This window comes from Argiope bruennichi, chromosome 8 (genome assembly GCF_947563725.1).
Source record: "Argiope bruennichi chromosome 8, qqArgBrue1.1, whole genome shotgun sequence".
NCBI lineage: Eukaryota > Metazoa > Arthropoda > Arachnida > Araneae > Araneidae > Argiope > Argiope bruennichi.
In genome coordinates this window covers 92,864,141-92,878,162 of record NC_079158.1, presented here as the reverse complement: position 1 = coordinate 92,878,162, position 14,022 = coordinate 92,864,141, and the positions used below count along the sequence as shown (strand labels likewise).

Sequence of the window (14,022 nt, the reverse complement as noted above, 5' to 3'; positions counted from 1 at the left end):
GTTGATGGAATTCACTATGTTATATATTTTAAAGAATAAATGAGAAGAACTAATTGACTTATTAGGAACATTTTTCTTTATAATTTTAAATATTTTTCTAATATTTTTTAACTTTCTATATTCTCTATATTTTCAAATAATCTCTAATATTTTAACTCTATATTTTCTATGCTTTTAATATTTTCTCATAATTTTAAATATCTATATTTTCTATGTTTTAAAACATTATCTCATATTTTTAAAAATGATTAATTTTCTATGTTTTTTTCTTTGCTTTTAAAAAAATTGAGAATTCAGTAATTAATTGAGAAATATGTAAACATCATCTTAATACATCTATGGACTTTATTCAAATCTATTACATGCTATTTTAAAGTAAAATGTTTTAAAAAGTTAAAATTTCATATATTTTGGTTTCAGTTTATTATATATTTTAAAAGCCCAAGTGTTAATTTTAAATATTCTATTATAATATTCCGATGACTGTTCTTATTCAATAAAATAAAATGGGAAATGTCATCATTATTTTTATATCATAAAATTCTCTTCGATGTAATCCTTCAAAATACGATTTAAAATGTTCTTTTAAGTAAATATTGTTGTTATTCTATTGAAATGTGAAATAAAACTCCTTTAATTAGATATCCTTTTACGGAATTTTACATTATTTGGATACTAAAAAAGAAACTGTCCACCAAGGTTTTAATTAGTGTGCTTTAAAACTTTATTCTCGCTAATTTAAACGTAGGAAAAACTTAAAAATAGTCCAATTTCAGTTCCAAATTGTACTTGTAATTAACTTTTTATCAAATCATTTTGTCTTCTTAAAAAGTGACATAATTACAAGATACAGAAGAATAGCAATTTGGTTATAAAAAAACACAAAGTTTCCGGAATGAAAAATGTGAAAACCGTTATGCTAATTAACATATTTCTTTTTTACTTCCATAACTCTGTATCCTCTTCCTCAAAAATTAATTACTTTTGCACACCGATAAAGGAGCTAAGCCATACGCGAATAAACATTATTCGTAATTGGATGAAATCTGATTATGTTCATCAAAAAAAATCGTTTGCATTTTTCTAATACTTCAAGTACAACATGTTCGTTAAAGTTGATGAAAATATTTAACCGCTTCAAGCTTCTGTGGTAAGATGAAGATGTTTATCTGTAATGGATTCAAAACATAATACAATAATTTATTCAGAACCAAAATTCGATTTCCTATACATAAATTTGATGAATTATGTTGTACATGGTTCGTTTATTTGCATGGTAATATTTTTCAGTCATTTTGCTTCATCTAGATTTCCAATCTTTTTCATGTCTTCAAGGCTTTTGCAAATGCATTCGATATTTAATATTCTAGATTGAGAAAAATGATGGAGGTTGTGCTATCGATCAAAACTGTCGCATCCACTTCTTTCGATAGATTATACTCAATGTAATTGTTTGAAGGTAGAAACAACGCCATATATAATATAATGTTTTCTTTTAGATTTCAACTAAAATAAGAATAGATAGAAAAAATAATTAAAGTAATACTATGAACACATAATGCATTATATAATAATTTAGATACGATTGATGTTGCTCCGAAAATTAAAAAAATCTCAACGAAATTTCAAACTGTAATAAATATAATTCCTTCCATTTTATGCATCTATGTATAAATCAAATATATTTCAGTTATTTCTTGTAAATATAATTTCTTTGTGGATTGATTACACAGTTCTGTAAAAAAGATTATGAGTTTTGTGTTTTAACTAAAATAATGGAGAAAACTTTTAGTGAAATTTATCTGCGCTTTTTGAATAATTTATAAGGATTTGTTGCTAGCTTTATATTTTAAGAAATATATAAAAAATGAAATATATAAAATTATTATTTTTTTAAAATCGTTTGGCTTTGCAAGACTTATCAGCTCCATACTTCCTCTGAATAAAATTGAGCAAGGAAAAAAAATCAAGTCAGTCAGTTTCACCTCTTTACCCTGCATAAATTATTTTTTCAGTGAACATTTTTCATAAAAATTAATTTCAATTCTTTCATATTAATATTTTTATTTAGAATTAAAGTTTTCTTTAACAATAATTGTAAATATTGATGTATATTTACATTGTTATTAATTAATAAATACAAATGCAATGTTATCATTATGTTTAATACTATGTCACTTTATGTTGATTACTATCATAATATTTATTATTTTAATTACTAAGACTATTCCTGCTTAAATTTAATGCAGAAAAAGATAATTTTATGCCTAATGTGTTTTTGCCTCCTGAATTCAATCATAGTTTTTTTTCTTCACGTTTTATATCAAATCGAAATTTTATGAACACATTTCATATAAAAAAGGGCATTGATTATTTATATTTCACGTCCAATTTCATTTCGTTTTGTATATAAATTAATATTATTTTCAGCGTCCATAATGGTTTAAGTTTTTCATAAAAATGCGATATGCTTAACAACTTTTTCAAATATAAATATCACTTTCTTTCACACAATTCTTTACTTTTTACATCTTTTTTCTTAATTATTTTTACAGTTATTATCACAGGAATGCTATTTTAATTAAACTAAGTATTGACTTTTAAATACAGTAAAAAATGTAAAAATAAATCATGTTATATTTTTTATTTCATTAGTTTAAAATATCGCGGACTATATTTCTTCATAAACATACATTAAATTCATAAAGCTCACATCATATATACTATGACATTACGAATTGAAATTTTATTTTTCAATCGTATGCGTGTGGAATCTGAAAATGCGCCACTAAACATAAGTTTTAGTTGAAGAATAAGCCTTTTTCCTACTTTCTAAGCACTCAAATTTAAGTTTTATTTATTTTAATTTTGTTTGATTCTGTGTCCAACTTTTCGACGAATATTTTATTCAGATAATCACGTTTCAAGAGATATAATTGGATACAGAATAAGAGGTTCTTCATATGGGAAAATTACCATAAATCTACATAATTTTTTTCCTGAATTAAAAAAAAAGAATCTTATAGGTTCTAATGCCTTGAAATCGAAAAAAATGTAGAGGACCTGTTTTCTGTAAGGTTTCCTTATGTATTATAAAATACGGGGTCTGTTAAGGTGCTTCTCGCTTAACTTGCATAAGTAGCCGGAGTGGTCTTTCCAGAACTTTCTCGCATACTAACTAATACAGATATTATCCGAGTGAAAGCCATGTATGGCAATGGCCTATTAAAGTTACGGAATATGAACTTTCGGCGTGAATTAACATTTTTGCCGAGTCTCTCGTGTGATCCTTGATGACTGTTTTGGCGATTAATCCATGGAATGCATTCAAAAGTAACCAAAAAATCAAATTTCAGCTTCAGATGCGCTCTTCTCTACCGATTGAAATAAAACTTTTACCTAAAACTACATTTAAAGTCACAAAACCATATACCAAGTTTTATATATTTAAATCTTTGCGCTTTTGTATTATCACGTTTACATGTTTCTGAAAGGGCAGACAGGCAGATAGGTAAATCCCTCGTTGGATTTCGCTCAAAATTTGGTAAGCCTCTTTACTATAGATGCTAAATCTGTGTATCGAATTTTATCTGTCGAACATTTTTCATTATGTTGTTATGGTTCTAATTTATATTCGGACAACCAGACTTCCTGTAAAAGAATTTCATTAAAAATTTGATAAAAATCTACAAATTTGATTTTAAACCAGTGCATCGAATTCCATCTGTCAAACTCAAAGCTTTTTTATATCTTTATCTCAGACAGACAGATGTACATTTTCCAAAATGTGTTTTTAGAACTCAAGGAAGTCTCAAACGTGGAGTTCTATCAAAATCTTGACTTAGAATTCTTTTTTGACGATTACTATAATTATTCTATACTTCGTATACGAGAAAGTAAAAAAGAGATTCCCTTATCATGTTATTAAAAATAAATATAATCTTTAATTTAAATCTCGAACATTACAATATTCTTCTATGAAGTTTTAGAACAAACAGCTAAAATGGGAGAAGGATGGTGCCTTTGTTGAAAATAGTTAATGATTGTGGTTCTTGCCAAAACATCTTTCTGAAAGCATATACCTTACCTGAAGATCGAATTCTTGCTCTGATAAATTTTTTTCTTGTAATTTCATTAGAAATATCATGTATAGAGTAATGTAATGCCTTCTTTCTCGTGAATTTTGATAAGAAATAATCATCTTACCTGGGTTTAAGTACAAATGCCTGCCTATCTGGTATCCAATTTCACGTCCTTCCGGTCCACCGGCCTCTTCGTCGACGATGATATTCTGCAATGAGAGAAGGCACGAGTTCCGCCATTTTGGATGGTCAAGGCTCACAAAAATATCATTAATATAAACACACACACAAAAAAGTCCCTCCATTCGAGAAAGCTTTTAACCGAGTGGTCCCTGCTAAATTTCTTTATATATAACTTTAATAAATGATTTTTTAAATATTCTTTAATAATGAATTTGTTTCTTTAGTTAAAAGATTAGTAGATCTCAAATGATGGGGGTTGTGACACCAGACCCTAGGCCTAGATTCGTGTCACCTGTCTGTGCATGAAGGGAACGTCGTACGTGTGTTCCCGCTCTTCCGATCTCCACGTGTTGTGGGTCTGCTCGTGATGGTGGTGCTGCTGCTGTTGCTGGTGGTGGGCAGCTTCCGGGTCGCCGTCTGCGGAATACATGGAAATTCGTGAGGTGGCATAGGGTGCAGGAAAGTACAGCTGCTCCCTACTGTGGGAGAGCCTGGTATCTCCCCTGCCGGATTTCTCCCAGACGGTCATTGGCACTGTGTCGACGGGTTTGGAGATCTCTCGCTCTTGTTGAGGTTCTGTAAAAGACGTTACATACTGTCGTTACATACTCCACTAAATCTTACGTTTTTTGCCAGATTTGAAACACAAATAATTAAAATAAAGAAAGATTTGTACAGATGTGATGGGGTAATGTCACATTTAGAGCTAGATGAGGGCTTCCAACAGGCACAAAAGGCCAAATATTCAAAATATTATACAGTAGTTAGATTGTCTTAGAAATATCGTAAAATATCTTGAGTTGATATGGCTGTTTAAGAAAATATTAAAATAGTTTTGAGATGGTGATTGTATGGAGCATTTGATATTATAATGTTTCTAATCATTGTAAAATCATGTAAATAATGAATCTTATAACTTTTAACGAACAATTCCTGTATATATATAAATAAATTTATTTCGTGTATCTCAGAAACAGTTCAAAATATCTGAATCAAATTTTGTATTTACATAAGGTTTTGCTTTTGAAGTTTTTGAGGAAAAAACGTGATTTTACAAAAAATAAAAAATCCCACATTTTTTTTATAACTAACTATTAGAATAAGTATATTCAACTTTCGCTTCAAAGTATCGGCAGTGTAACATAGTGGTCAGAACTACGTGAATGATGCATGTGGTATGAATCTTAGGTTTGAGTCGCGCTTTTTTTTTTTTTACATTTATGTAATATTTAATATTTTTTGCTTTTTTTTAGTTTATTTATAGAGGTGTGTTTCATGAAAAATACGATTTTACACACACACAAAAAAACATTTTTTATGACTATTACTGCCTTTTTCTATCTGCTCTCATATTTATAATGTCATATAGCGACTATTTAGGACCCGATTTCACCAAGGTGAAACTGAGTGTAAGTTCAAAAATATAAATAATGATAGATAAACTGTAAAATGAGTACTGTAGCGTAGCAAGTTGTCCCGAATAACCTTAGTAAACTAAATGCATTCATGACATTTTTATTTAAATAACCAGTTTATATGTAGGTAAGATTGAAAAATGTTCACATGCAATCAGTGTATGATTTATATCTAAATATTCTCTCTCAAAAATATGCGATTTTACAAAAAAGAGCGAAGCTTGATTTTCCAGATATTAGCTTTCAATACAGGACGTTTCTTCAGGAGATTTGGTCATTCAACTGATGTTTTTATTTATTTCAGCCTCAAACTGAAGCTCTACTACGATAGATTTCAGTTAAGTATATAACTATTTTTGTTAATAGAATATGGATACGAATTCTGGATTTCATTAAAATATGTTCACATAAAGAAAACTAATGATACAAAACAGTAAGGTTATACAAAAGGAGAAGTACCGCTGATGAAATTAAGATTCTGCAATTGAATTTTATGCTAAAAAGTTTTAGATTAATAGCTAATTTAAATACAGGTGGAGTGAAAATCGGATGAAATCGGAATTGCATAGCTCGGTTTAATTTGATTATGCACATTCCTTATAATAAAGTTACATTCGTCTTTACTTTATATTCCTCTACTACTGAGTTTAATTTGTATTTAAATATATTAATTACATTTGAATAGCTAATAGTATTCCGGAAGCGTATCAACAGTAAACACGCGAATGCATTATTTTAGAAACAAGAACCCGCATAGAATGAATATATTAAATGAAGTGAATCATTATCAAATTCAAAAATTCAAATTTTTCTTACCTTCTGGATTAGAGTTCCGCCTTCTAATTAAAACAACGCATGCTACAGTGATAATAAGCACCAACACTACAGTAGTACAGGCTATTGGAATAATTATCTTCAGCTGTTGGAAAAGTTCTCTATCGTTGTCAAGAATTGAAGTTATTGGGGGAACTGTTGCTGAAAAGAAAGGTAAGTGCTATGAAATATCTATTATAACAATATTTATCATATTTTCAATTATTATCTCACTCTGCCGAATTAATTGATGATTAACTGCACTGATTATTTGATTATTAATTATGATTTGGAGCTGCGATAATTATAATTATACTGTAATAATCATAAATTGGAAGGCATTTTATATGAATCAAAACACGCAATTATATGCTTTTAATAATAAAAAAAATATTCAAAATCTTCTTATACAATTCAAGAATTATATTATATATATATAATTATAGTTTAAAAAGTACCTCTGCATACCTGAAAAATTTATTTATTTGCAACTTCTGTTTTCATTGATACAACTAATAGATTCTCATATTTTATAATGTGTTCATGTATGCTTTAAATAAAGTACATATATATGTTGTTCCAGTTGTAAAGAATTAATTTAATCTAGTAAATAAATGATTTTTATTATGATTGATTTTTGTATTATAATATTTGAAATGATGAGGAAAAATTAAAAGAATCATATTTAGAAGCCGAATAATGTGGATTGATTATGTTACTGAATTCAGTTACGATTAAATTTTTGAAACGCAAATCACACATTCATTTCTCATTAGAAAATGAAAATTTTCTCTAAAAATATTCTATTTCAACTGTATTTAAAGGTAATAATTTATACTAATTAAAACTTAGGTCGTGCTTTATGTATATTTTCGTATAATTACTTAAGTGTTCTTTATGCTTTTCTGAGGAGCTGATATGATACATACATAACAATCATTTATATTATACATTGAAAAAGAAATATCTAATGCCTTTATGAAATGTGTTTCATAATCAGGGAATAACATATATTTAATTAAATTAAATAATGTAAAAAAATTGGGTGAATATTTAAAAATAAAATATAACTTTATTTCCATAATTTAAGATATAATTACGTTTTCGTAATTATATCTTAAAGAAGAATATGATTAATTAATTTTGTTTATGATATTTTCTGAAATTTTTCCGTATAAACATACTATTTAAAATAAACAACATTGAGATATATATATATATATATATATATATATATATATAAGAGAAACTTGTTTTAGTGTGTCAAAAAGAAATAAGTTCAGAAAGATGTCTTTCATCAAATCCTTTCAGAACAACATATTACACCTACATTCAAAAGAAACAAAAGTCTTCAAAAAGTCCATTTTTGAGTACTGACGCCGCCAAAAGCGAAATAAAAAAACCCAAAGAAAATAAAAACCCTTGCATTAAACTTGCACGGACCAAAGATTCTTCAAGCATTTTGCTTATTGAAGCATAAAATTTAATATACACAAGATTTTTTCTTTCTCTTTACATCACAACTATCGTTTACCGACTGTAAAACCCACAGGCATTCCAGGTATACTCAATGAATCAGAAGATTTTGCAAGTAAAATAGTGAAGCGATGAAAAGTTTAACAAGGCTTAGGCACTAGAGCTGTCTCCCGACTGTTTACATAGAGACTTCTAATTCTTCTTCTTTTTATTCGAATAGATTTGACGCATTGCTGGGAGCTAAATTCAACAGCGACCCAAATGTCTTGAGTTGATTCCCTATAATCGAATTATCATGTTAACGAATTCAGAAGATAAAAATCGATGTTTGTGATACACTTAGCAGAGAAGGCGAGAAAAGGGGAGGCTTACCTCCTACGGCAAAAATTATGATTTACTCGCATCTGTATCTTATTTGCATGCTTTCTTATTTGTATTTTGAATATTACAAAAAAATATTTGATTACTTATTATTAAGGTTAGACAGACATTTTGGACGATACATTGTTGTCATTTGTTGTTTTAAAATAACCCCTGCAAATTTTATTTGTATTCTAAAGAATGTTTACATTTTTGGGAAGTAAATTCTGGTCGGCTAGCCTTTAAATGAAGATAGCTTCGTATTTCTAGAATAAAATATGCATATTCTTCCTACATATAAGACGAATCTTCTAGGAATTCCAGTCTCGAGTCCGCACATCTCTAATTGATCTCGAGTCGAAGTGTTAAGAGGCCGCTATTATTAAATGTTTGCATGTATTATAATCAACGACATCTATTGATAAACTGGCGAAGTATCTGTATAAATGACATTGGTTTTGTATTTTACCAATTTACTATTACTTTATTATTATCATTTTGGAAAGTTTTCCATTTAGTATTACTGAGTGTTTTAGGGTTTAAATACTCCACACATGGAAAGCTCTAAAATACATTTTCGGCATTCACTGCTTTTTTTTTGTTTGATTTGTAGAAACATGCTGCCGAAGTGCATGCAACACTTTTAGTCACTTATGGTTATGCTGCTCCGTCATATCCTATTGTCGGTTTTGGTTTCAGTGATTTAAGAATGAAGATTTCGATGTCAATAACAAAGAACGGCATGAAGGACAAAAAAAAATCGAAGACAATCAATTGCAAGACTTATGACACGAAAATGGAAAAATTTGTAGAACATTATGGAAAATATTTTTATTGATATATATTGTACCACATTTTCTCAATAAAAATTTTTTAACGTGGAAAAATGATCAAAATATATGCAAACACCTAATATTTTGACGAAAGATTTGTCAGCTATGATAACTTTATTATCTCATAATTTTTAAAAAGTTGCATACATTTTACTTCAATTTCATATTTCCTATACTTTGTCTGCAAATAAACTGCTATTGTTATTACTTATATTGAATTAAAAATGGTTTCGTGTTTCTTGGATATTCATTTATGCTCACAGACATAAAGGTGAAAACATCAGTGCAATGTTAAATTCGTGATAATTTGAAATTTGAAGTCATCGGGTGCACTACTTACACTCGATCGGCAAGATCCATTTATCCCTATATTTATCAAGGCGCATGTTAGATTCGTGTTATATAAAATAACTTATAGTGTGACTGCAATTGCAAAATAAATATTTCGCTCTTTTTCTGACTGTTATTCGGGCAGCTGGGCATCATTTGTTGAAATCTTCATATGATGTCATTCTGATTAGAAACACTTTTTATACACAGTTATTGTTTATCAACATGTAATTATTTACCTAATTTGATTTATTTCTCTACATTCAATTGCTAAAGTGTTTTAAGGAAATGAAAATTTCAAGCACCGCCCTCCATTTTTTCACATTACAACATATCGTTTTACAATTAAAAATCTAATGAAATTTCTCTAGTTACCCTAATATAAAGAAATTGTTCAGAAGTCGTGGATTTACTTCCTAAATGAATATACCTAGTGTATAATGAATGTTTTCCCTATCTTAAACAGTAAATGTTTTACAATGAAATTAAAAATTCAACCATCCCCCATTTCCTTATCGTGTATATTGCATGGCCCATGAAGAAACTCATCCGAGATTTTCATGCTTCCTACAAACTACATTTTGCAGTCCCAAATCCAAACAAATTTGCTTTAATTTTTGAGATATGAAAATTTTTTATAGAAGTACATAATTTGAATAGTTGCTATAGCTAAATTTTCTAAATAAAATGTGTATAATGTGTAGCGAATAATTCTTCTGTCTTCAGTAATTAAAGTGTTATAATGAGATAATTTCAAACACACCCTGCTCCTTTTCTTTCATTTGGGATGGCTCATCAAAGAATTTCTTTCAGATCCTCAATATCCTATACCGGTTCAAATCGAATAAAATTTAATATAGTTATCGTCATATTAAGAAATTTTCCAGAAATATCATCATGTGAATTGCAAAAGGTATAATTATTAAAATGAATTAACCTTATTGATAATATACGTCTTCATCAGAAAAAAAAGGAATGTTTAGAGAATACATCCGACCAAAAGTTTTGTAGATTGAAATTTTTATATAAATGATTATATAATATAAAATAATCCTCACTAATATTTTTTTATTATTATTTGAAATGAAACTCTTCCTTATCTGTTATTATAGATTCTTCGGCTCGAACATGCGTTACAGTATCCTATAAGTATTTAATTATTCCACCCCTCTCAAGTGACCAGTCAAGAAGAGGATCCACAGACAGTGACCAATAACAATAACTTTCAAAGAGACATTCATGTTTGCAACATTACCAAAATATAGTCGCATCTTTCCATTACAGAAATAAAAAGAAAAGGATCCCATACTATCATCCTTAGCATGTAGTCAGCATTTCTCTTTAAAGAATATACAAAAAATAAAATTTTTATTTGCTCTTCAAAAGGACCATCTGTTTTCCTATACCCACAGCATGTAGATTATCCAATTAAATTATTTCTATTATATTTTATAAGACTTCAACATTTCATTTAAATTCACTAAAATTGAATAAGCTATGTTGGTTCTTTTTATATATATATATATAATATAATTCCATATTCCTGCAATATCAATATTTTAAGGAAGTATATCTATCACATATAATCAAAAAATATAATTAATAATCATTAATAGTGTATCTCAGTTTTTCATGCGAAACCTATCATTATGTGAAGTTTTATTAATATGATATATAAGTTTGTATGAAAAATTAAATGTTTTAATAAAAATTGAAATCTATAACTGAAATTCCTGCATTTTATTTAGTAAACATGTGCAAAAAATGTATCTCATAGTACATACAAACATGAATTATTCATATTTGTATTAAAATAACATACAGCAATCAAAAACATGTGAATTCAAACAGTATTTTGATTAGTAATAAGCTATGTTGATTCATTTCTAATATAATTACAATATAGATTATCTATATTTTAAAGAAGCATTTCTGTTTCATATAATGATAAAATAGAATTAATAATCACTGATAATATAACTCATTTCCTCATGCGAAATCTCATTTTACTTGAAGTTTTATTAATATAAGTTTATGAATAATATATTTTTTAATGATAATTGAAGGTTACAACTGAATTTCTGACATTTTATCTAGTTTGAGTGCGCAAACATTTATGTCATAGTAGTTACATAAAAACTGTTTGAATTATTCATATTATTCTAAAAATAACACATTAGCAATCAAAAACATACGGATTCAATCAGCATTTTGATAAAATTATTTTGAATAAATACACGAAAATTTGAAACACGTTGCACTTTTTATACGATCCCTGATCAAATATTCGAGAAGCGGAAAAAAATCGAACCACCGGCTCAACTTCTAATTTGAGTTGAACGTTGCTGCTAAAAGGGCCGAAAAAATCTTAATCCTATAAAAGTGACATCAGATCAAAAGACATACGAAATACTTATCCAGTAATTCCAGAGCATAGATTTTTACCCTGTCTTTAGAAAAGTAAAGAAAGAAACTTAAATAAAAACCTGGGATGCGGGACTGGAAAGAGGGAAAAAAAGTAAACGAATAAATTCAATTCTTTACGAGAAAAGCAGGTAAATTTCCTTCACTCAAATAGGTATGTAATTAGCTCGTGGAAAACGTAATTTTGTTATCTAATTCCCCATCTCGTATTTCATTAAATTGAAACTGCTCCCCTTACTTAAAGCGCAGAAAATAAAATTCTCTTGAGGATACTCTGAAGATGAGAATATTCCTAATTAATGTCCAAGAGGAGTCAGTTAACAAAATTTATAATGTCTTTTTAGTTATGAATTTCTGAGTTCTCCAATATGCTGTAATGGATGGAAAATATAAATCTGAAGCAGAACGATAAAATTAAAAATACATCTGATCAAAATTAGCTTTTTCCTAAGACTGCTAGTAATTCTATGAAGAAATGTTCTATTCTATTGGACAAAATATAATAATTTTCACAAAAAAAGAAAAGTTATGTATAATTAATGAAGTCGAATTAAAGATTAATTTCTAGCTTGTACTTTCCATGTTGGATCATATCTATACTCTTGTTCTCAATTTATTATTAACAAGTGATTTCTAGGCATTAAGTTTTCGTAATTATTAATATTTCAATTTCAATAATAAAAAAAATTGTCTTAATAAGATTTTTTGCTCCGTTATTGAAATAGAATACATGGAAAATTCACAACTAATATTCATTTTATACAAGGATAATGAGAAAAATGAATGTATTTTGCTCTAGCAGCAAACTTTCTCCAAATAGCATTACAGTATATGAGCATGCAAAATATGTTAAAAATTAAATAACATTTGGTTCAAGCTGCAAAATGGAGATCATTTGTTCATTATTTTTCAAAGATATAGAATCTAATTGAATTTTCTGAATAGATGATTGAAAAAAGAATCGTTTTGAAATATCTTGTGCAATATTAATGAGACTTAGTATATCTTATAAATAGGCATAGTACCAAGAAATATTTCATTTTTTTATGTCCAAGAAAGCATTTAGGTACTTACGATTTCGTAAAGGATATTTCTCAGGATATTTCTAAATTATATTAATTTTAAAGCTTCTATGGGTAGAGAAAAATATCTGAAGGTCAATTATTATCATGTGAGAATATGATGTTGCGTATGGAACAAATTGGCGATTTATTGCTTTTCAGGCATCAATTTTTCACTTTTAGGGTTATTAGAAAATGCATTTGGTTGTCACATTTGGCGCTTTATCACCAACTAAAGTTACAACTTGGCGCGAATGTCCGCCATGTAACGGATTCTCAATTTTGGATCGCGACCGATTTTGAGAAATTTTTGAGATGAAAAAAAAAGCATCTTTTTTCTATCTATCGATGCATGCGTAATCTGATAGTCTCATGATTGTTTCAAACTGATTGAAACTGGTTAATGACTTAAATTAATTAAGACAAATTATGACTTATAAAACACTAATTTTTTCACATAAAACTTGAAATTTGCAATCTTAGATTTCATTTTTTGAATTTTATTATTATTATTATTATTTAGTTTTTTTTTTTTTCATTTACCATTTTCGATAAATTAAGGCTTCTAAAATAATAAAAATAAAGATGTTACTATTTTTATATATGTTATTTATATATGTTTGTGGCAGAAACATGCATTTAACGAATTCTGTGTTGTCTATTCATTATTCTCTTATTTTCATGAGTTATACATTTTTTTTTCTTTCCACGCAATATATGAAATAATACGAAAGTAAATAATTGCGATTTTTTTTCCTTCACACTAAAATAAAGTTATGTCGCCTTATCTTATGTTGCTAAAAATATGTGAGTCATTTATTCACCGCTAAATAAGCCTGCTTATTTAAGCAAAAAACAAATAATGTGAAAAGATTACCTGCAAATTCTCTCAAAAATAAAGTCAACACAAATTTGTGATAAAATAGTGCATTATTTTGTCTTTTCGAAGTCCCAGTATACATTTACTTATCATGATAAGGAATACAATGCATATTTATCAACAATTGTAGAATCCAATTATTCATTAATTCTATAATTTAAGGTT

At 27.8% G+C, this 14,022-nt stretch overlaps 1 protein-coding gene across 4 annotated transcripts in view; it reads right to left on the bottom strand.

Moving 5' to 3' along the window:
• LOC129981841 (cell adhesion molecule Dscam2-like) overlaps window positions 1–14,022 on the bottom strand; it is a 430,627-nt gene that overhangs the window by 27,498 nt on the left and 389,107 nt on the right. For 2 of the 4 annotated variants that reach the window (XM_056092863.1, XM_056092866.1), the window contains 3 exons: window positions 6,497–6,655; window positions 4,558–4,841; window positions 4,207–4,291 (listed from right to left, as the gene is read on the bottom strand). In XM_056092863.1, coding sequence (XP_055948838.1) covers window positions 4,207–4,291; window positions 4,558–4,841; window positions 6,497–6,655 — 528 coding nt within the window. The remainder of the gene's footprint in view (window positions 1–4,206; window positions 4,292–4,557; window positions 4,842–6,496; window positions 6,656–14,022) is intronic. The other 2 variants (XM_056092864.1, XM_056092865.1) reach the window with 2 other exon arrangements.